This window comes from Alternaria arborescens (genome assembly GCF_004154835.1).
Source record: "Alternaria arborescens strain FERA 675 chromosome Unknown contig_19, whole genome shotgun sequence".
NCBI lineage: Eukaryota > Fungi > Ascomycota > Dothideomycetes > Pleosporales > Pleosporaceae > Alternaria > Alternaria arborescens.
This window is the reverse complement of record NW_021167874.1, coordinates 199,823-221,064: the sequence shown is the minus strand read 5'-3', so window position 1 is coordinate 221,064 and position 21,242 is coordinate 199,823. Positions and strand designations below refer to the sequence as shown.

Sequence of the window (21,242 nt, the reverse complement as noted above, 5' to 3'; positions counted from 1 at the left end):
GTCATGTCGGTTCCTGATTGCATAACTGCGGAGTTACTAGAGCGCGAGGTGCGTCATGATTAATAAGCACCCCTCTTCTACTTGCTCACTATTCTTAGGTGCGTACTTGCGGTGCATACATATTTTGGACGTAACTTCGTTGATGCATTACTATGATCTTTGATCTATGCAGCTGCCCTGTCTCATGACAACCTCATCTACGCCCTGCCCGCCCTACCTACCTGTATCATCTCCCCAGTAGGTTTATCGTCGCTCCTAAGAACGGGCCAACTAGCTCCATCCGCCTTGACCAGGGTCATCTCGAGCTTGGTGCCTAGTATTCTGAACTTGCTCTCTTCAGGTTTGATAGTCGAGAAGAGGGGAAACTCGGTCTGGTAGCGCTTGCTATCTGTAGTGGGCAAATCGAGTTTGACATGCTGTGGTTGAAAGTCGATGACGGCGGTTGCCTTGTCGATTTTCTTGAGGTAGAGGGAGGCGACGACTGAGGTTGCGGTCTGGTAGTAGTCGTGTCTGTGTGTGCATAGTTAGTAGCTAGTTTTGGAGTCGGATGTCAGGAAGAGGGAGGGGCATAGGGAACGTACCGAACCGTCTCCAGCTTCTCCTCGCCCTCCTTCTTCTTCCCACTACCGACGAAGAGATGTCTGTCTTTTGTCTTGCACCCCTCGATCTTCATAAACTGGTCAAACTCCATGACCCTCCTCTTACAGCAACTCCACCCCTTGCTGCCCTCGTGAAAGATGGGCGCGCCAGGGTGATGCACACAGCTCTCTCCATCCCGGTTGCCTCCTTTGTGCACGGCGCCGCATCCTTTCCGCCTGCACGTCATGCCCTCCTTGATCTCCAGGCTCGGGTCATCGTCTTCGGACTCTGGCGGCGGTGCGGGCGAAGCCGATGGCTTGGGCGTAGCTTGTGCGGTAGGTAGTCTCGGTGCAGGCGCAGGCAGCGATTCCTCTAGCGATCCGAGGTTGACTTGGGTGCCATTGGGTACGTCTGGGGCCTGGACGGGTTCTGGCTTGGGGGTGTCGTCGACGTCAGAGTGCTTTCCCTTTGTGCAGGGCTCGATTGCGAGGAACTCGTCAAACGTCAGGACGCGAGGTTTGCAGCATTCCCAGCCTGCATCGTCATGTCAACATGTTCCCGTCTTACTCGGCGTGTCCTGGGCTGTGCTGACCTACCTTTCTGCCCCTCATGGAATTTCGGTGGGCCGGGGTGGTAAACACACTCCTCGTTGTCGTCGTCGTACGTCTTGCCGCAGCCCTTGTGAACACACTTCTTCGCCATGGTATCGGTTTGTACAGAAACGCGCCTAACGAGGGGTGAGTGTTGCGATGCCCCAGATTTTGTTCCGCTGTTTCGGAATATTCTGGAAATCAGCCAGAGCGGTCACCGATGTCATTGGGGTCCAAGCGCGAGCTTAATCCTGGGCCTTGAGCTTTGCATCTTTGGCGTCACGTCGCGTCCACTTGGTCTTGCCCGTCTGTCTTGTACGCCCAGAGCAGTCGTTACCGCGTGTGTGGTTGTCAACCAGTCGCCAACATGTTCCGCGCCACTTCCCGTCTGCTCGCTTGCCGCATCACCTTCTTCACCCGAACCCCATGCGGCCTGTGCGACACGGCAAAAGCCGTCGTCCAGAATGTCAGGGCGAAAAGACCCTTCGAGTTCGAGGAGATAAATGTCATGGACTCCGGCCACGAAAAGTGGAAAAGTCTGTACGAGTTTGACACTCCGGTGGTAAGGAGACCCGGACACCAACGATATAATATTGCCATGCGCAGAGTACCTGAGTGTTCAACTAGATCCACATCGACAAGGCCGAAGCTAAGGAGACGAGCACATCTTCACTGAAGCTTATGCATCGTTTCAAGGAAGACGAAGTAACCAAGGTCATGGACCAAGCAGAGCGATCATGAGAATGCCATCGCGTACAAACAACTCTTTTAATACACCCAGCCCCACCATGACTTTTCGCGCCCCGCAACTCCAGATCGTCTCCGACATTCACCTAGAAAATCCCATCACCAATCCGCAGTACTTACACACCAAGCTCAGCGTCACCGGCAATGTATTGTTCTTACTTGGGGACATTGGCCTAGTCAAACACCATGATCTCTTCGTGTTCCTGCGAAATCTCCTCGACGTGAACCGCAGCTGTCGCATCTTCTACGTCCTAGGCAACCACGAAGCTTACCAGACGACCCTCGAAGATGCCGTCGAGAAGATGCGAGAATTCGAGGACATGGCAAGACAAGAATACGCTGGTCGCTTCAGCTTTCTCTATCGCGACCGGTGTGATCTCAACGAGCAAGTGACAGTACTGGGCTGCACACTCTGGAGTAGCATTCAGCCCGGTCAAGCTGCAGAGGTTCGTTCTAGAATGAAAGACTACAATCAAGAACGCGGCATACAAGACTGGACGCCTGAAAGAAGTTGCACAGAACATACCCGCGATGTAGAGTGGCTGAACGAGCAAGTCAGCCACATCCAAGCGACTGAACAGCATAGGAGCATAATCGTTGCGACACACCACTGTCCTACAACTGATCCTCGCGCGACTGACCCAAAGCACACTTCCAGCTCCATGAGTTCTGGTTTCTGCTCCGATTTGTCAATGGAACTATGTTGGACGAGCCCGGCGGTCAAGGTGTGGACTTTTGGACATACGCATTATAGTTGTGCGTTCAGGGACCATGTCACGGATAAATTGGTTGTGTCGAACCAGAAAGACAATGGTGGTATTGTGGGGAGGGGCGAGGGTGCAAAGAGGATGAAGACGGTGGCAGTAGAGCAAACGGGGGATAGGTGGCAAGTTGTGGAGTACGTGCAGGCACTAGGGAAGCCAAGATGGGAAATGCATGAAGTAACAGAGTGATGCATGATGACGATGACTTCATGAATTGAAGGAACGTAGAGAAGGCATATTAGATTGTTACGACAAATCATTGGAGCACTTGCTTCGTGAAACAATGAAGCGAGTCAAATCTGATTTCAAAAACGCAAATCCAACTTGGCAGGTATAGGAAAGCTTTCGAAACGTAAAACTCAGTTTACAGGGTATCTATACGGAAATCTCCACCACCCCAAAACGCCCTTCATTTCGTCCCATTTCTACCACTATCCCCTTACTTCCTGAACAAATTCGTCGCACTCCCCATCAGCGGATTAGGCTGAAACTCCATGTCGTTCCCACCCGCAAACAGCGGTACAGTATCATCATCGACCCTACTCTTCGGCTTCAGCTCCTCCCCCCTCGCAATCTCAATCGTACTAATCACCGGCAGCGCCAACAGCAACAATGGCAGCAGTTGACCAAAACTCCAGTTGCCTTCTGACGGACCAACCAAACGCACAGATTCCGGCGGTGTACCAAAAGCCTGAGATTCCAAGACGACGCGAATCGTAGCGCCGACGCCCATGGCGAGACAGGCAAAGAGGCCGATGACTTGGACAGTCTTGAGCCACTTTGGGTTTGAGCGGTTGTGCAAGTACCAAGTTGCGAAGCCAAAGGTGAGGACTTGGCCGGCGATTACGGCAATGGTGCCTGCGATTGAGAGGGCGGCGTTGGAGCTTGTGCCTTTGCTTTCCACCTGCCATACGCAGGCAATCGGCAGTCTGGGTTCCATGTTCTTCATTACAGTTTGCAGGATGAAGATGCCAGATAATATCCCCAGGAACATATTGATGAGCATCAGGAGCTGCCTGATCCATCGGAGCACCCAGTCTCTCTTGAAGTCGTTTACCAGAGCGAGTAAAGTGGCGAGGTTCGTAGCGGTGGATAGCAGCGAGAGGAGCCAGATGATGAAGAAGTGGTATGGCACCATGGTTTTCATCTTTGCGAGGCCGACGGATTGGATGCCGATTCCGGTTAGGATTTGCTGGTCGGAGAAGGATTGGAGGAGTTTGCGGGATATGGGCGCGGAAGTGGATTTGCGGAGGCCGAGGAGGATTATGGCGGCTGAGAGGAGGATGGAGAGCATGTTTGTTATTATAAAGGATAGAAGCGTCTGTGAGGTTTGGGGTCAGTAGGAGGACCTTTGCAGGTTGCGCGCATGGGTTCAAAGTCGAGACGTACGCCTGCGCCTGCTACTCCAGCATCTGTGTTTGTCGTCTCGGGGACGGTAGAACAATTGAACGTCATGGTTCCGGTTCTTGCCTCTTACTTCTTCTTCGGTATCGTGTCTACAAGGAGCGTGGTCGCGTCAGGCCAGCATGCGCGGAATCGTCGGAACTGTGCTATAGTGTCGCAGAGTGAAATCGCAGGATCGCAGATACGCGCGCAAACAGAGGGATGTTAAAAGAAAGAGTGGCGCTAGACAGCTACAAGTAGAATTGTGAGAGTGAATGTCAAAGTAGAGTCAAGACGGCTTGCACAGCCTCAAGCCGATGTCATCATCAACCGCCAGGGTCTCGCATCCCTCGCATCTAATTTAAGGCATGTTGGCGAGCGCTCAACGGCATTCGCAGCCCAGGGGTAAAGATCGACGCGTGAAACAAGGCGGCAATGCTGGCCAATGGACGATCTTTGCCCGTTGACATCTGTGGCGCAGCGCTTAATCTGCGACAGATGCTGGGCCAGTTAGAGATGCGGGGTAGGCAATCTTCATGGATAGACGATGATGTTGTGTTATGCGTAGAAGAGGATTTGGAGCGGTGGTGAAGGAGAAGTGGGGTACTTGAGGTGAGGGCGCTTGCGCAGGGGAATGGGCGGGCGTGCAGGAAGGGTCCTCGACGGCTTGTCTCTTAGCGCGCAGCCGGATGGTAGCGGCCGCCGGGCTTAAGGGCAATCTTCATTTGTTGTCAGTCCATCACTTCACCTATAACAATCCGTCAAGTCTCATAGTACAGCAGTCCAAAATCTCTATTTGCCACGAGTACCAGCAAGTAATTCTCTCAAAGGTCTAGCAGTACCTGTAGTACCACCTTATGCTTCTCCCATCTCATTGTCTGAGGGTATGGGAGCTGGCTTGTTCGTCGGTGCATAGGCACTCTTCTCCCTGATCTTCGCACCTTGTAAGTAAAACCAAATCGGCACAGGAACCATTGCAGCAGCAATACACCCAAGCAACGTAGCAGCCCATTCAATACCCATGCCCTCGAACATCTGTCGAGCGAAGAGAGGGAACGCAGCTCCACAAAGACTACGAAGGAACGTGTTCGCAGCAATTGCCGAGGCGGCAAACTAGACCGTGCATTAGCATGCGCAAAAACATGTGAAGGACGGTCTTTTCTTACCATGAGGTAGGCATCGATGAGGTAGTTGAACGCTTGCAGGAAAATACTCATGATACCAAACCCGATCAATAGCCCAGAAAGCGTAGGCACAATCCAATGGATACCCGCCTTATACCCTGTCCATCCGAACCAGAATATTCCCCCCGCGAAACAACCCCCGCCGGCAATAGCCTCTGGTAACCGCCATTCCGGAATGGGAACGTTATTATTTGCAGCAAGTTTCTTCTGGTACCCCGGTTGTCGAACAAAGACAAGAGTGCCTGCCAACAGCTCTCCTATAATCGCGCCGAAGAATGGTAGACCACCCACACCGGGGTTCATTCTGTGGACGCCCTGGAAGACTAATGGGTATGCTGTGAGGAAGAGATATAGTAGTCCGTAGATGAATGCCATGTATACGCTCAGCAGCAGCACAATACGCTCCGTGACCAGCATCCTGAGGGGTCTAGAAAAGTTCTTCTCAAGCAGCTCGCGGAAGTCGATTTCTATCTCTTCCTGCTTGGCGTGGATACCCCAGTTCTTGGTGCGTCGGCGGAGTTCTTCGGCTTTGGCGACGAGGATCATTGGTGGGTAGGATTCGGATAGGAAGAGGAGGTTGAGGGTAAAGGCTGCGAAGCCCATGAAGGAGCTGGATTGTATATTAGTACATGTGTGGTGTATAGCTTGCAGGGACAGCGGAAGTGCTTACACGAGGTATTGAGTCCACCGCCAACCAAGATCAGGGTCCATGACTATGAAACCACCGATGAAAGGCGCAAGGAAAGGACCACTAAAGACCATGACAGCAAACACAGCAGTCGCCATTCCTCTTGTCCTGTTTCCAAACATGTCGGAAAACACTGCAGCAACACACTAAATCTCATGTCAGCGCCTATACTCAATCGTAAAGGGAAGCCGAATGCTACTCACAGTAATCGGACAAGCCCCAAAGAACCCCGAGAAGAACCGACAAATCAACACAGTCTGCAAGTCTTTTCCCGTCGCACACGCAACCTCAAACACAGAAAACCCAAAACTCGCTATAACAAGCGGCAGCCTCCTCCCTTTCAACTCTGAAAACGGCGCCCATAGAATCGGTCCCGTCGCGAACCCCAACACATACAACGACGTCCCCAGCGTCGCAACCACAGATCCCACAGCGAACTTTTCCGAGATTTCCCTCGTCGCTGTACTGAATATCGAGCTAGCAAATGCAGCCGTCATGGTCGTGAAGCCCAACATGGCAGCTGTGAAGATCTTCTTCCTAACAGCCCAGTTCTGGGCGTGCAAGGGGTCGTCGGGTCCATCGAATTCTACGACGTAGTCTTCTTGTGAGCCCAAGGGGGGTGGGTAGGGCTTTCCGGCTCCGAAGGCGGGTAAAGGGCGGGAGCGAGAGGATCTGCTGCGGAAGATGGAACCCACGGTGTGGGAGTGTTGGCTTCGTTGTGTGTGGATGCGACTCAAGGTTGACGTGTGGTGGTGGAGGTTATCGGTGTTGGAGGGCTGTTCGGGAGGTGGTCTGGGTTTCGCTTCTGAGGTATCCGGTGTTGTGTTTGAGTCGGTTGCTGTACTTGAAGAGGTACCAGTACGTGTAATATTACCCTCTTTTTCTTCGTCTAGCTCTGGTATGGGCGTATGTGCCTGTAGGAAGTGATCTTGGCCAGCATATCGTTCACTCTTCTCCGCATAACGGTCTTGGTCATCCATGGTAGTAGTAGCTTTGAGTATGATGCGATAGTATGTGATCCAAACATTCTAAGCGTATGGTATACATTATGCTTGATTCATATGCTGAAGCATTTGGATCACAGACGCACGAACGTCCGATCCTCCGCACCGTTATCTCACTGAAGCGGAAGTTCGCTTTTAACGGATCGGATACTTTACAAGACACCGAACAGCCGGTGAGGTATACTCGCGAGAAGGAAAGCGCGAGTTTTGCTTGAGACAACGGGAGCGACTTCTATAGTGTATATTGTTTATAACAGCTTTTTTCTCTTCTACATCATGATTCCAAGAAACTAGCGATGCTACGTGTGGCATTCAAGCTGTCTCCAATGTTTGATGTTGTTCGGTGTTCGGTGTCCAGTGTACAGTGTCGAGCCGTCGGGCGTTTTGGGATGCCGAAGGAGCGAAGCCGCGTCGACCATAAGTAGCCACCAACTTCTTTCGGCAATAAACTGCCACGTTCGGCCCTGTCTTTCGTACAACATAGCGATGACGCCAGAACTAGAGGAATGTACACTAGTGATGACAGGCAGCAGGGCTGCATATGCCGAGGCTCATCTGCACGACGCGGTGAGTCGGGGTTCACACTGTCGGCAAGAGCAGCATTGTCGCCTTCGGGTCTTACTAGTGGCTGAACGGTATCCCCGAATCATCTTTCGATTTCCCGTTGAGTATTCGAAGTAACTGAATTAGCAAATATGTTTTCGCCATACAGAGGGTCTTATGAGTGGACGCAGCACTGTCGTCGGTGGAGGCTGAGTTCACTCTGGCTAGGCATCCATGGACCTCTTGAGGCTGAACAGGATGCAGTTACCCCGCAGGCGTCAGCATCTCCAAACTCCCAAACTGACATCCTTCAAGAGTATCCAGTGCGAAAGCAGAGATACTAGGTTCGTAAAAATGCTCTAAACCCTCTTCGGTTGCTTATCTAGTTTTAGTTACATCTTGTCGCTCTTACCCTAGTGCGCGTCAATACATGCACGTTATCTACCAGCCTCGAACCTTGGATGATTTCCAGTAGCTCGAGATGACGGAAGCTGTATCTGAATGGCTCGCTCTGGATGTAAGAGATGTTGACGAGAAGAAGCTACTGCCAGGCTTCATTGGAAAGGATGGCATGCAAACGCATCTCCCTACACAGATAGTGAAGATACCCTTCGACAATCCTGATCAGGTCGCCGTGGTCTCGTGGCGCTGGGACGGAGATCTACGAACCAAGGGTTCCTGGAACGTTGCGAGTGTTGTAAACGTCGCAAAGCGGCGAGGTATTCGATATCTGTTTATCGACATCATCTCCATCGACCAAACATTGCCTATCGACGACCTCATCGAACAAGTTGTAGCGTTCTCAACACTGTACACGAAGATAACGGTCCTCGCTGCCTACGATAAGACTGGAGATGACTGGACACATATGAAATCCACCGTTCTACGCCCGTGGATTCTGAACGAGATCCGCCTTTTCCGGCAGAATTCCGGCAAAATCATCTACGTAGGACATGCTCGCCAGGGCTGTAAGCAAATTGATGATGTTAGAGCAGAAGGTATTGCAGTAAGGTTGGCTGCGTATGGTGTCTCATCCTGGGACCCCTACTTCAAACTCTTGGTCGAGACCATCTGGCGCACTAGCTTCATTGAATCCATCATCGGTGTACTACTTGAGGATGTTGGGATGTCTTCCATCTTGGACTTCAAATACATCATACATGCTTACTCACACATTCTTTCTGTTGCGTACGAACAGATGGAACGCAATGACTACCTTCTAACGACGGCGATCCTCTGCCATACTCATGGGAAGAATGACTTGATAGAAAATGGCTTCACCATCAAGAGAGACATTGAGAAGCTTCGCTACTGTCGTTACAGTTTTACCGCAGTCTCAGATGTTTCAAGTGGATCATGGAGATACTATAAGATCTTTCTAGATGGGACAAAAGTTGCTCTATGGCGTGCTCACAGAGATGATTATGTGTTGCACTCCCAAAAGCTTGACAAGCTTTCCAGTACTGACCGCGTCATCTTCGCAGCATTGGGTCTTGCGGCCTCGGAATACAATGATTTTGTAGGAGAAGAAGAAGCAAGGCGCGAGTGTCTACTGATGAATAATGGGAAGAAGATGCCACCACCTGCATTAGAAGTTGTTGAGGTTGACCTTTCACTCGACGCACCTACGGTTTGACGCTATAGGGGAAGGATAGCATGTTCAGAAAAAGCGGACGGTTTGCGGCGGAATGAAAGAAGTAGTAGTAGTAGTAGTAGTAGTAGTAGTAGTAGTAGTAGTAGTAGCAATAGTGCCCACTCATTTGTAAGATTGTACCTTATCAATATAGCACATATCATAAGCTTGTACTGTACATACTTACCTTGCGCAATAGTCCAAAGTGCGCATGGTCGTCATGGTCAACCTCGCAACCTTGACACTTCTTAGTTGTCTACTCTCATACACGTGGTAGAAGGTCGGGAGTACGTGTGCTGCAGCGTTGGACCTACGCTTGCAGTCGAGAGCTTCCACAGCGAGCATGGGCCAGCCTTCGATCGTATGGAGGCGCGACTAGCACCTAAGTACATCACAGAGGCAGACTCTGGCATTGTTCGCGAAGGTCAAAGACCGAACTCAGCCATTACTCGACAGAGGCACAAAGTGTAGTGAAGCGTGACATGATCGGTCATCCACCCACGACGTCAATATCCCTATTACGCGATTGATCAAGTCACAAGTGCATGAGTGGCAAAATGTGTTGTTGATCCCACAGTGGGAAGTTGGTATCTCTACCATGTCGTGATTTTGGTATTCGTCTAGCAACTGCTCATAAAGACGTTATAACCGTCCGTCATGATCATGCATAGTCTTCGTCAAAAGGTCATAACATCACGCACGCCAACAGGAAGTTGTCTACAACTTCTGCATGGCGACAATGTCGGTGGACTGGACGTGGTCCTCGAACTCTTCGATCTGTTGCTGGAGCTCGTCCAGCGAGACCTTGTCGTCCTCGACGACCAAGTTGATCTGGAGCTTCTTGATACCGAAACCGACAGCGACCAACTTGGAGGCACCCCAGACGAGACCGTCCTTCTCGATGGAAAGAACATTCGCCTTGAGCTCGTCCATGTTTGTCTCGTCATCTGGAAGCTGTTAGTACACAGGTAGGATAAAGCAGAGCCAAAAAACATACCCCATGGCTTGACGTCAAGGGTGACGATGGACTTGGCAGCAGGCTTGACCTTGCCGGCCTTCTTCTTGTTGTACTCAGCAAGGCGCTCCTCCTTGATGCGGGCAGCCTCAGCGTCCTCCTCCTCGTCGTCGGAGCCGAACAGGTCGACCTCGTCGTCGTCGTCGTCGGCCTCCTTCTCAGGGGCCTTGGCGGGGTTGAGGGTGAGCTCGGAGGACTCGGGGCCGTAGGCAGTGAAGTCCTTGGTTGGGTCACCGGGGAGGGAGTCGAACTCGGCCTCGAAGGTGAGCATGTGGTTGTACCACCTCCATGCGTATGGGTACTTCTCGGGAGCAGGGATCTGCTTGATCTGCTGGTAGACCTTTACATCGGCCTGCGATGGGGAGTAGCTGAGGTATGTTAGCTGATGACTCCTCCAAGGTGTCTGGATAAGATGCAGCAGAAACAAGGGATGGATCAGAGTTGCGACAAGCGCGTGGTTTTGTATTCAGATAGCGGGGTCTTAAGCCGCCTCATTAACACGGACCAATTGTTCTCATCATGAAAGGGTGGGAGTGCGACGCGATGCAGTGGGAAAATACAAGGCGGGACGAAATGCGAGGCGGGGTAGGAACTTACCCAACGATGTAGCTGCGGGTCCTGACATAGTTGTTCAGGAGAGTCAGGCCTGCTTCGGAGACGAGATCGGTGAAACCCATATTTGCAGTTGTGTGGTTGCGAGTATGGAATGGAGGAATGAAGTTGTTGTGTCGAGAAAGAGAGGGACGACCGCAGTTTTTGATGGAGGAAATTGCGCTGAGAAAAACACGCTAGCCCTGGCGCTAGCACGTGCCCCTCCCTGCCCGCGACAATGACAGCGACGAAGACACAGTGCCAGCCACAGTCATTTACCTTTATGCATCTGGACCTCGCATGCATACGAGTCGGTCCCACCTGTTCTCCTCGGCTTTTGCCTGCATTGGCTGTGGATGTTGAAGCCTAAAATGTTTGCTCATAGACGCGTAGAAAGCTGTCGAACCACCGCGCATCTTCGCCGAAGCCTGTGCTCGCCCCATCAGTCACGAATATAATGATGCCACTTCCGTCTTCCTCAATCTGACTCTTGCTCGTTTTCTGACTCCGACATCGTCATGCTGACCAGTAGAGCACGCATAGTCGCGAGGCGCATCGCCTCACCCTCCATCCCACGATCACTTCTCATTCGTACATCGCCGCTATGTCTCAACGCATCCGCATCACGATTGCCTCAGCAACAAAAGCTCTTGAGACCGCTTGTTTCGTCGAGGACATATGCAAGTGGAGGCCGACCGCAACCTCCAGGTGGAACGCATCGCATGAACCTGGGTGGTGAGCCGGAAAAGCCTGCTTTGGAACAATATGGTGTAGATCTTACGGAGCGAGCGCGTGATGGCAAACTGGACCCAGTCATCGGACGAGACGGCGAAATCCAACGTACTATCCAGATTCTGTCGAGACGAACAAAGAACAATCCTGTCTTGATAGGCTCTGCAGGAACAGGAAAGACGGCGATTCTTGAAGGTCTAGCACAGCGCATCGTAAAAGGTGACGTACCCGAATCGATCAAAGACAAGCGCGTCATCTCCCTCGACCTCGGATCTCTTATTGCCGGCGCGAAGTTCCGGGGAGATTTCGAGGAGCGACTCAAGAGCGTCTTGAAGGAAGTCGAGGAGGCCAACAAGGGTGTCATACTATTTGTGGATGAGCTACACACATTGCTAGGCTTGGGTAAAGCGGAGGGTAGCATTGATGCTAGCAACCTTCTGAAGCCTGCGCTTAGCCGTGGAGAGCTACAACTCTGTGGAGCGACAACACTCAACGAATACCGACAGATTGAGAAGGACGCAGCGCTTGCGAGACGATTCCAACCAATTCTAGTAGGCGAGCCGACTGTACAAGACACTATCTCGATCCTGCGCGGTATCAAGGAACGATACGAGGTTCATCATGGTGTGCGCATTACCGATAACGCTCTAGTCGCCGCTGCTTCGTACAGTAACCGATATATCACAGACCGATTCCTTCCGGACAAGGCTATTGATTTGGTAGACGAGGCTGCCAGTGCGCTACGTCTCCAGCAAGAGAGCAAGCCCGACGCGATCCAAGAGCTCGACCGCCAGATCATGACAATTCAAATCGAGCTTGAGTCACTTCGCAAGGAGACCGATATCGCCAGCAAAGAGCGTCGTGAGCGTCTTGAGCAAACTCTGAAACAAAAGCAAGACGAAGTGAAGGTGTTGACTGAGAAATGGGAAAAGGAGCGAGCCGAGCTCGATGAGATAAAAAACGCGCAGACGAACCTTGAGAGGGCGAAGCTCGAGCTTGAGCAAGCCCGCCGAGAGGGCAACTTTGCGAAGGCTGGTGAGCTGCAATACAGCAGGATCCCTGAACTAGAGCAGAAGCTTCCCAAAGACGAAGAAGTTACTGCAGGGGCCAATCGTCAGGGCTCTTTACTGCATGACTCTGTTACTGCAGACGACATCGCGTCTGTCGTATCCCGTACAACTGGCATCCCGCTGTCCAAGCTCAACTCGGGCGAGAGTGAGAAGCTCATTCACATGGAAGACACTCTACGGCAATACGTCAAGGGCCAGGACGAGGCTCTAAAGTCTGTTGCAAATGCCATTCGCCTGCAGAGAGCTGGCCTATCTGGCGAGAACCGGCCCATCGCTTCTTTCATGATGTTGGGACCAACTGGTGTAGGAAAGACTGAAGTTTGCAAGAGGTTGGCAGAGTATCTCTTCAGCACTCCCCAGGCTGTCATTCGATTCGACATGAGCGAGTTTAGCGAGAAGCATACCGTCTCGCGCCTCATCGGTTCTCCTGCAGGCTATGTTGGGTACGAAGACGCCGGCCAGCTCACTGAAGCTGTCCGAAGAAAGCCTTATGCAGTCCTCCTGTTCGATGAATGGGAGAAGGCCCACAAAGACATCTCAACACTACTCTTGCAAGTGCTTGACGAAGGGTTCCTCACGGATGCTCAGGGCCACAAGGTTGATTTCCGTAACACCATCATCGTCATGACATCGAATCTTGGAGCCGATATCATCGTTGGCGATGACGTCCTGCACTCGGTAGACAAGGACTCCAGCGAGATCTCGCCAGCAGTACGCAGCGCTGTTATGGATGTCGTTTCCACCACATACCCGCCGGAATTCCTCAACCGTCTTGACGAGTTCATTGTCTTCCGCCGTCTGTCACGCGAAGCGCTCAGAGATATCGTTGACATCCGTTTGAAGGAGCTGCAGCAGCGACTTGACGATCGCAGAATCGTATTAGAATGTCCGGACGAGGCCAAGCAATGGCTGTGTGATCGGGGATACGACCCGAAGTTCGGTGCTCGGCCACTGAACAGGCTCATTGCAAGAGAGATCGGCAACAGCTTAGCGGACAGGATAATCCGTGGAGAGATTCGCAGCGGGGACACGGCCAAGGTCGCCATCGACGAGGAAGGCACCGGTCTCACCGTCGCTGCCGCATGAACCAGTATGACTAACGACGATATGACTGTATAACAGACTGTAAACTGTACTATTGCGTGTACATAATAATGTAGCATTAGCGGTGTTTGTAGGTAAACAATTTCCTCTCTGTAGACTGTAACAATGCATAAGATACCCTGATCATGTTCAGTATCTTGTTCTTGCGGAAGGCACGCGTCACGTAGTCGCTTGCATGCGACTTCCTCTTTTCCTCTCAACTCACTTCATTCACTGTTCTCTTACCTCACCAAAGTGCTGTGACCAGCAAAATTCCATCCTCGATCAAGGCGATGGCGCGCGATCATACTATCAGGCCTCCGCGTCGGCATCAGGGTAGTCGCAGTAGCGCTTCTTCTCGCAGCAATCACAGTAGTCAGATCAGTCGCACGCCCGCTTCCACCAGCAGTTCGCGGGCTTCCTCTAAGCGTGCCGCTTCCAATGCGCCCTCTGGACCGAGCAGGCCTCGCGAACAGGTTCGAAGAGGACCTTTTCCGGACACGTCAACGGACACGCCTTCCGAAGCTCGTAATGAAGCCGAAGAGAATGATGACACATTGATCGAGGTTATCATGGCCGTTGATCTGACGCCGCGTGGTACGGTGGGATGTTGTTACTATGTCGCAAGAGAAGAGAAGCTGTACTTCATGGAAGACATTCAGTGTGGAGATGTTGATGTCATCGAAGCCCGTATGTTCTTCGACACTAAACGTGGGTGGGCTACTAACGAAACCACAGTAAGAACATTCATCGAGCCGACGGTGATTCTGGTATCGACAAAAATTGACGACAAGGTGATTGAACGCTTTGACCCAGAGGCTGCGAATGCCGACTACGCACATAGTGACAACGATCAATTTCGCCTTCCATTCATCTTAGAGGTGAGACCACCAAACGAGTTCACTTACGAGGTTGGGAAAAACAAGCTCGTCAGTCTGCGCCTAGGCCAGGAACATGGCACTCGCGTCAGCTTCAGAATTCCGGGAGAGATTGTGCCTATGGATCACTTGGATGAAGAGGGACCGACTGGTCAACAAGGTCAGCTGCTCCGGCTTGCAGGTTGGATCGACCTTGAAAGTCGTTCGACAGTAATGTTCGTTCCTCGCAGGAATACACGCCACTGATACTGAGTAGGTTGGCTGCGCCGGAGCACTCGTATCGTATCTTCAACGTCGACGCGCTGTTGCATACCTTCCAGGTGACCGTGCAGCATACTTGATGTTCCATATCGCAACTTTGGAGATGTTCAGTCTGCGGGAGACGATGTTCATCAACGCAGACACACTTCACTCTCTACAGATCATGGGTGCCGAATCCCATCCGCATTCGCACAACAAAGGGCCGACCAAAACCAGCTCTGGTGAAAAAGAGGGCCTGTCTGTGTATGGTCTATTCCATCACCTAGCGCGGACGCCGCAAGGAAGATTCCTACTTCGGCAGCAGTTCCTTCGTCCTAGCCTCAACCTTGATGTGATCAACGAAAGGTTGAGCGCTCTTGGGGTCTTCACTCGCCCAGACAACGATCCTCCGCTACAAAGTCTCGTACAAAGTTTGAGGAGTGTTGGCAACATGCGTGTCATGATGGTAAACCTGAGAAAAGGTGTGGGTGGTTCGACAAAAGGGGCCAGAGGCTTCTCCAAAAGCATATGGACATCAATCCGAGCGTTCGTATTCTATGCACTCAAGATCAAGGACACGCTGCTGGATGTTATCCGTGGAGAGACTTTGGCAATTAGGAACAAGGTGATTGAGCAATTTGAAGGGTACCATCTGGCTCAGATCGGAAGGAGGATCAGCGAGACCATTGACTTGGAACGTTCGACAGAAGAAGGTCGCACCATCATCATACCAGGGGTTGACGAGGAGCTGGACCAGATGAAGCACACTTTGGACAGTCTCGACGACTTCCTCAATCGGGTTGCGCGGAAGCTGTCCGAAAAGATGCCTTCTAACATAAGAGCTACGCTGAATGTCATCTACTTCCCGCAGATCGGCTTTCTCTGCACTACCCCCGTCGATCAAGTGACCGGGAATGCAGTCTATGACGGTACTTTCGACAGTCCTTGGGAGAGGATGTTCTCTACCGAAGAGCAAGTCTACTTCAAGAACAGCGAAACGCGAGAAATGGATGATCACTTCGGTGACGTATACGGTATCATCTCAGATCGCGAAATTGAGATCAGCCATGAACTCGCTCAGTTCTTGCTGCAATATGAAGAACTATTGACATTTTGTTCGGACATCTGCGGAGAGCTGGATAGTCTGCTAGCCTTGGCGCAAGGCGCGAAGATCTACAAGCTCTGTCGCCCTCGTATGACACGCGAGAATGTCGTACGCATCGAAGGGGGGCGGTGAGTCTTCTTATCCACACTTGAGGCATAGCCGCTGACTTTGGTGCAGGCACATACTGCAAGAGCTTACTGTACCATCTTTTGTCGCGAATGATACATACTTGAGAGGCGGCGAGGGTGATGGAAGCTTTGAAGAAGCCGATGAGAGCTGCGGCACTATAACTCAAACACTCACCAGCTCTGCAGCTTGCCACACATACGACCACAAGGACAGCCCAAGTATGCTCGTTCTGACTGGACCTAACTACTCGGGCAAAAGCGTCTACCTCAAACAAGTCGCCCTCATCGTATACATGGCGCATATCGGAAGCTTCGTTCCTGCAGACAGCGCAAAGATCGGACTGACAGACAAGATCCTATCTAGAGTCACGACCCGCGAAACAGTATCTCGTGCCCAGAGTGCCTTCATGATAGATCTCCAGCAGATGTCACTCGCGCTGAGTCTATCTACCCGCCGAAGCTTGCTCATTATAGACGAGTTTGGCAAGGGGACTGAGTCCAGCGATGGAGCCGGTCTAGCATGCGCAGTCATGGAACACTTACTGAGCTTAGGCTCTGAGCGGCCAAAAGTGATAGGTGCTACGCATTTCCACGAAATGTTCGAGATGAGCCTACTCAAGCCTAGGCCTGCGCTCGCCTTCGGCCACATGGAGGTACGCATCGATGTCGAAGCTTCGAAAGTCAGCGATCAAATAACGTACCTCTACAACTTCCGCGAGGGCCGCAGTACTTCAAGTTTCGGTACATGCTGTGCGGCTCTGAATGGCGTTCCTCCGGAGATCGTTCAACGTGCAGAGAACCTCATACTGCTTTCTATGCGAGGTGAGGATCTTGTGGCTGCCTGTTGTCAGATGCCAGAAGATGAAGCTGCGGAACTCGAAGAAGCGGTATGTGACATCATGCGTCTGAGAGTACTGTCTGACGTGAAATTAGGAGCAAATTGCGAGAGACTTCCTTGAAGCAGATTTGTACCAAGACCCAAAAGCCAGCTTGGCGGATATACTGACCGTCTCTACAACCACTGGTTCACGTGACTGGTGAGGGATGATGTGGTAGTAGCAGAGGATATGCAAGATGGAACACCGATGGGATGAGATGGGACAATGCGGTATAAAGGTGGTCAAGAGACGCGTCGGGTTCCGGCGGACGCGGCAGGAGCCTGTGCTGACGAGAACACCAACATTTCCCTTTAATAGTAGATACCCATGTTCTAGATGAGACAATCGATGTTGAAGCGATTGTCAGCGAGGCCATGTTGCAGTCAACAAAGTATGTTCTTCCATCGCAGCGACGCGGAAAGCCTAGAATCTCCTTCGGCGTGTCGCCGGGTCGCCGGGTCCGGCGGACCCCGGGGATTCATGCTGCCTCATGGGTTCTAAGGTTTGGGTCTACATTGGGCCTGCACGGGCCTGGAACTCAAGTTCCGGAACTAGTTTGTCAGTCTCAACGTACACGTGTCAACAGCGTAACTTCGAGTTCCTACTGACCCTCTACAACGGCGGATATGGATGGAGACATGGATGAATTGCCTGAAGGGGCTACAGGCAAACGTGCGGTACGATCGGTCATCCATATGATGCTACAGCCCTAACGGCCCGCTCGAAGTGTGATTCCTGCAGAACCAAGAAAACTCGATGCGATAGGCAGGTGCCATGCTCGCAATGTAGAGCAAACAAGAGTAGTAAGTGAAGATGCTAGCACACACTTGGTCTTTGCGATGAGTTGTGTCGTTGGTCAAGCGCCCTGGTTCGATGAACAGACCGTATGTCTTACGGTTCAACGTGGCTGCTGACGAGCCAAGTCTGCAGAACCACGGCTCTTCCAGAAAAGGGCCATAGGCGAATTCATATTTCTCAAGAATAGTACGTCTTCCAAGCCGTCCTTGGGCCGATGTCTAATTTGTCCAGTGAGAAGAAGATAGATGGCCTCGACGACCGTCTTACCAACATCGAAAATGCTCTTGCCAGTATCGCCTCCAAGTTAGAGAACAACCAGACTCCTTCAGCTTCCAGAGAGTCGGTTAGCCAGATAAGGACGCAGCAAAGCCGACTTTTTGACAGCATTGTCGTTCCGGCTATGGAGACACCGGCGCATTTCGAAGGCAAGACTGGAAACAACACGCAGTCAGACTATGTCAGAAATCTGCTTGTCCAAGTAGTAGGCGAAACACCGTCAGTGGGTCAGAATGCAGAGGTCAAAGCCGCGTTGACAGCAATGGAGGAGTTGGTCACTCGGCACAACCATGACACAGCTTTAACGACTTCACTCAACCAACCCTTGCTCGACCGCTCCCTTGCAAGTGTTGATAGTGAAACGCTAGGACGACCTCCTTGGGAGGTTGTGACGTCTGTTTTAGACAAAGCTTTGAGTCATTCAGCCTGTTCCAGATAACCTAGGAAACCGCTGACTTTCTTACAGAGGCACCGAACTTGATGTTCGCTAATTTGTCTTCGATGCTGAAGCTGGAAACATTGTGTGAGATTATTGAGGATGCCTATTTCCGTCCGACCTCATGCGGCACTATGCGCCGCCTTCTAGCGTATGGTGTGCTTTTCAATCTCTTCACGTGGTTCTCGATGACGCCATGGAGTGGTATCGATAGGAAGACCTTGAAAGAGTATGTGTAGCTATGATACGCCACTTTTTCCCAATGATAATATCGCTGACAGTGTTGAGGTATGCTCTACTAGGTAAAGCCGTACACATCTTCACTACCTTCATACCCGCTAACGCAGGTCAAACACAGCCAAAAACCATATGGAAATCGCCTTGAGTGAACTCGGAATGTTCTTTTCAGCGACCTATGAGAATGCTGTAGCTCTTTGTGTAGGCACAGCCTGCGCGATTCAGCAGTGTAGGCCCTCGCTTGCTTGGGTTCTAGTCTCCAACGCCGCGGAATTATGCCAAAATCTAGGCTACCACCGATTCGAAACGATGAAGCATGATACAAAACAAGAACAGAGATTTAAGATGCACATTTTCTGGTTTGTGTGCATGTTTGAAAAGCAACTGTCACTGCGCTTAGGCCGCGTGACTCGAATCCATGATTGGGATGTGTCGTTACCTCTACTCGCTATGAGGGAGACAGCGCCCAATGGCTTTAAAGGAGGCGACAAGTTGATTTACTGGGTCAAGGTGGCTAGGGTCTCGGGGCAGATCTACGAAAAACTTTACAGTCCAGCTGCGTTCCGCAAGCCGTCCGAAGAGCGATCCCGGACCGCCGCTGCTCTCGTAGAAGCGATGAATAAGGCTTGGAGTGAACGAGGACAAGGAACCATCATGGACATGAAGAAGAATCTGAGCTTAAACGAGACCGAAGTGCCGTCCAAGCGCAGGAAACTTCGGCATGAAAGCCAAGTCGCTTTGGAGCCCGATACGAATACGCAGAGTCAGTTGCACTGAACGCCAATGAAAACGTTCAACTGATATGTGTTAGGTGTTTCCAGTCGCTTAGAGGGCGTCTTCCTCTACGCCGACGTTGTAGTGCACTACTCGACCTGCGCACTCATACAGCGAGCAACAAGCTTGGACAACAGCACCTTTAGCCAAGAATGTCTTGAATCTTCCCGAGCTGCGCTTACAGCACATATGCGAAGTAACGCTAAATTCAACACTGGTGAGAAGACAGAGTTATGGGCAGGATACGTTCAGTGGTCAATCCTCCAGGTATGTCTAGTACCGAAGAACTCTGAAGACGTACCTCAACGTTTTCAGCACACTAACGTCATTACAGGCTCCACTCACACCGTAAGACGATCTCTAAGATTACATACCGATGCACTAATCCAGCCCCATCAGGTTCATGGTCTTGTTCGGCAATGCGATACAGCAAACTGATCCCACAGATCTGAAGTCTCTTGCAGAATTCGTCACAAGTCTCGAGTCGTGTCGAGAATTCTCTGCAGGCGCAGAAAAGCTGTACAAGATGTGTCTCCTCTTCTCGAAAGTTGCTGGCTTCTACATCCAGGCAAAGATCCAAGAGCGTCAGAATGCCCAAATGCCATCGTCCTTGGGCTCGGAACAAGGATACACTGATGCGATAAATGCAGACGCCCCAATCGACCTTGATACCATTGCACAATTTGGCCCGCACCTGAGCGCTCTTGGCTTTGTGTCTGACCCCATGTGGTCGACGGCGGAACATGCGCCAGGTATGACAACCCAGGGACAAGAATTCTACGTCCCAGAACTCGAGGTGGATAACGTATCAGGATCTGATGGATCAGGCACGCGCTATGACACCGGAGGTGTGAGCCATAATTCGATTCAAGACTGGTTTGCGGGGTCACGATATTTGAATGGTTTTATCGACACGGGGATTGACATGCAGATGCCAGAATTCAGCTTTGTATGATTGCAATCAATGGTATGCAGCTTGAATGCTACCTTATTTGGTCAGCCGGTAATTGACTCGACAGTATCTTTTCTCGCGAGGATGAACGGGAAGAAGTAGGACTCAGAGCAGGGAATGCTATTTCAGTAAATGAACGATGAGTACTCCGAAGACACAGGAGAGATGACGATGACTCAGCTGGCCGACAGTATTGAGGTATGATTAGCGCACATCGAACGGTGGCTGTGCGACGCCGTGTTTGGGTGGAGAGATCCTGTTGGAGCCAGCATCAACATCAAAATAGAAATGAAATGTGTGTTGGCATCCAATACGATGTTTTGTAACGGCACGAACAGGTCGATGCGAACGTGCGCAAAGTAAAAACTGCACACGGCCGTTAAACTGCAATCAGAGCGTACGTGAAGACACTGTGTTCAGGGACATGGATGATAATTTGAAGAATGAGTCGTGGATCTGGGGTTCTTGCTGATTAGTAGCAATGGTGCAGGTAACTTGTAACCGCGAATATGCAGTCGGGTTCCGGCGGACGCGGACATGTCAGGATATCAAATTTAGAAGTTGACTAATCCATTGTCGAAATGCGCTTAGCAGTAAAGTGATCTAGCTCTTCTCTTAGAAGCTTATTCTGTAACGGAATAAGACCGAGCAATACTAGCCCAGAGCCTTGGCTCGTGACTGATTCGCAACATGCTCTAAGAGTAAAGGTTTCCTAGCAAAGGTCTTTACCAGGGCTACTATAGTAATCTGTGGTGTTGTTAATGACGCGCGAGTGCAAGGCACGTTGAACGCTAGTAGTATAGGCCTGCAGCAAACAGTTATAAGATGGTGGAGTGCCAGCGATATCAGACATCTGCACTCATTCTTCGTCTCTTCTCTTCTACACAACGACAGCCCAAAAACTGCCTCATCTGTCTACCGAAGCGCATATCTC

The 21,242-nt window shown here is 51.3% G+C and overlaps 11 protein-coding genes across 11 annotated transcripts; 7 read left to right on the top strand and 4 right to left on the bottom strand.

The window, feature by feature from the left end:
• Positions 1 to 197: 197 nt before the first annotated feature.
• Positions 198 to 1,281, bottom strand: AA0111_g7992 (hypothetical protein; the record flags this gene model as incomplete). Its single annotated transcript, XM_028654390.1, has 3 exons — positions 198 to 510; positions 582 to 1,113; positions 1,176 to 1,281. The coding sequence occupies 3 exons, from the start codon at positions 1,279 to 1,281 to the stop codon at positions 198 to 200; spliced, it is 951 nt and encodes a 316-aa protein (XP_028504401.1).
• A 255-nt stretch (positions 1,282 to 1,536) lies between these two features.
• Positions 1,537 to 1,910, top strand: AA0111_g7991 (hypothetical protein; the record flags this gene model as incomplete). Its single annotated transcript, XM_028654389.1, has 2 exons — positions 1,537 to 1,731; positions 1,797 to 1,910. 2 exons carry the CDS (start codon positions 1,537 to 1,539, stop codon positions 1,908 to 1,910), a joined length of 309 nt encoding a protein of 102 aa, XP_028504493.1.
• A 47-nt stretch (positions 1,911 to 1,957) lies between these two features.
• AA0111_g7990 (hypothetical protein) lies at positions 1,958 to 2,869 on the top strand (the record flags this gene model as incomplete). The annotated part of the gene is made up of 1 exon (XM_028654388.1): positions 1,958 to 2,869. The coding sequence occupies one exon, from the start codon at positions 1,958 to 1,960 to the stop codon at positions 2,867 to 2,869; it is 912 nt and encodes a 303-aa protein (XP_028504494.1).
• A 250-nt stretch (positions 2,870 to 3,119) lies between these two features.
• On the bottom strand, positions 3,120 to 3,974 carry AA0111_g7989 (hypothetical protein; the record flags this gene model as incomplete). Its single annotated transcript, XM_028654386.1, has 1 exon — positions 3,120 to 3,974. The coding sequence occupies one exon, from the start codon at positions 3,972 to 3,974 to the stop codon at positions 3,120 to 3,122; it is 855 nt and encodes a 284-aa protein (XP_028504409.1).
• A 944-nt stretch (positions 3,975 to 4,918) lies between these two features.
• Positions 4,919 to 6,915, bottom strand: AA0111_g7988 (putative MFS-type transporter; the record flags this gene model as incomplete). Its single annotated transcript, XM_028654385.1, has 4 exons — positions 4,919 to 5,176; positions 5,230 to 5,857; positions 5,918 to 6,081; positions 6,139 to 6,915. 4 exons carry the CDS (start codon positions 6,913 to 6,915, stop codon positions 4,919 to 4,921), a joined length of 1,827 nt encoding a protein of 608 aa, XP_028504408.1.
• A 1,048-nt stretch (positions 6,916 to 7,963) lies between these two features.
• Positions 7,964 to 9,118, top strand: AA0111_g7987 (hypothetical protein; the record flags this gene model as incomplete). The annotated part of the gene is made up of 1 exon (XM_028654384.1): positions 7,964 to 9,118. One exon carries the CDS (start codon positions 7,964 to 7,966, stop codon positions 9,116 to 9,118), a length of 1,155 nt encoding a protein of 384 aa, XP_028504415.1.
• Positions 9,119 to 9,832: 714 nt separating this feature from the next.
• AA0111_g7986 (hypothetical protein) lies at positions 9,833 to 10,807 on the bottom strand (the record flags this gene model as incomplete). The annotated part of the gene is made up of 3 exons (XM_028654383.1): positions 9,833 to 10,062; positions 10,113 to 10,498; positions 10,728 to 10,807. The coding sequence occupies 3 exons, from the start codon at positions 10,805 to 10,807 to the stop codon at positions 9,833 to 9,835; spliced, it is 696 nt and encodes a 231-aa protein (XP_028504414.1).
• A 432-nt stretch (positions 10,808 to 11,239) lies between these two features.
• On the top strand, positions 11,240 to 13,609 carry AA0111_g7985 (Heat shock protein 78; the record flags this gene model as incomplete). Its single annotated transcript, XM_028654382.1, has 1 exon — positions 11,240 to 13,609. The coding sequence occupies one exon, from the start codon at positions 11,240 to 11,242 to the stop codon at positions 13,607 to 13,609; it is 2,370 nt and encodes a 789-aa protein (XP_028504417.1).
• A 290-nt stretch (positions 13,610 to 13,899) lies between these two features.
• On the top strand, positions 13,900 to 16,998 carry AA0111_g7984 (hypothetical protein; the record flags this gene model as incomplete). The annotated part of the gene is made up of 5 exons (XM_028654381.1): positions 13,900 to 14,296; positions 14,345 to 14,694; positions 14,741 to 15,957; positions 16,007 to 16,844; positions 16,891 to 16,998. 5 exons carry the CDS (start codon positions 13,900 to 13,902, stop codon positions 16,996 to 16,998), a joined length of 2,910 nt encoding a protein of 969 aa, XP_028504416.1.
• Positions 16,999 to 17,708: 710 nt separating this feature from the next.
• AA0111_g7983 (hypothetical protein) lies at positions 17,709 to 18,400 on the top strand (the record flags this gene model as incomplete). Its single annotated transcript, XM_028654380.1, has 4 exons — positions 17,709 to 17,719; positions 17,766 to 17,819; positions 17,865 to 18,179; positions 18,376 to 18,400. The coding sequence occupies 4 exons, from the start codon at positions 17,709 to 17,711 to the stop codon at positions 18,398 to 18,400; spliced, it is 405 nt and encodes a 134-aa protein (XP_028504411.1).
• Positions 18,401 to 19,032: 632 nt separating this feature from the next.
• On the top strand, positions 19,033 to 20,311 carry AA0111_g7982 (hypothetical protein; the record flags this gene model as incomplete). Its single annotated transcript, XM_028654379.1, has 4 exons — positions 19,033 to 19,345; positions 19,394 to 19,623; positions 19,691 to 19,704; positions 19,756 to 20,311. The coding sequence occupies 4 exons, from the start codon at positions 19,033 to 19,035 to the stop codon at positions 20,309 to 20,311; spliced, it is 1,113 nt and encodes a 370-aa protein (XP_028504410.1).
• Between the last annotated feature and the right edge of the window lie 931 nt (positions 20,312 to 21,242).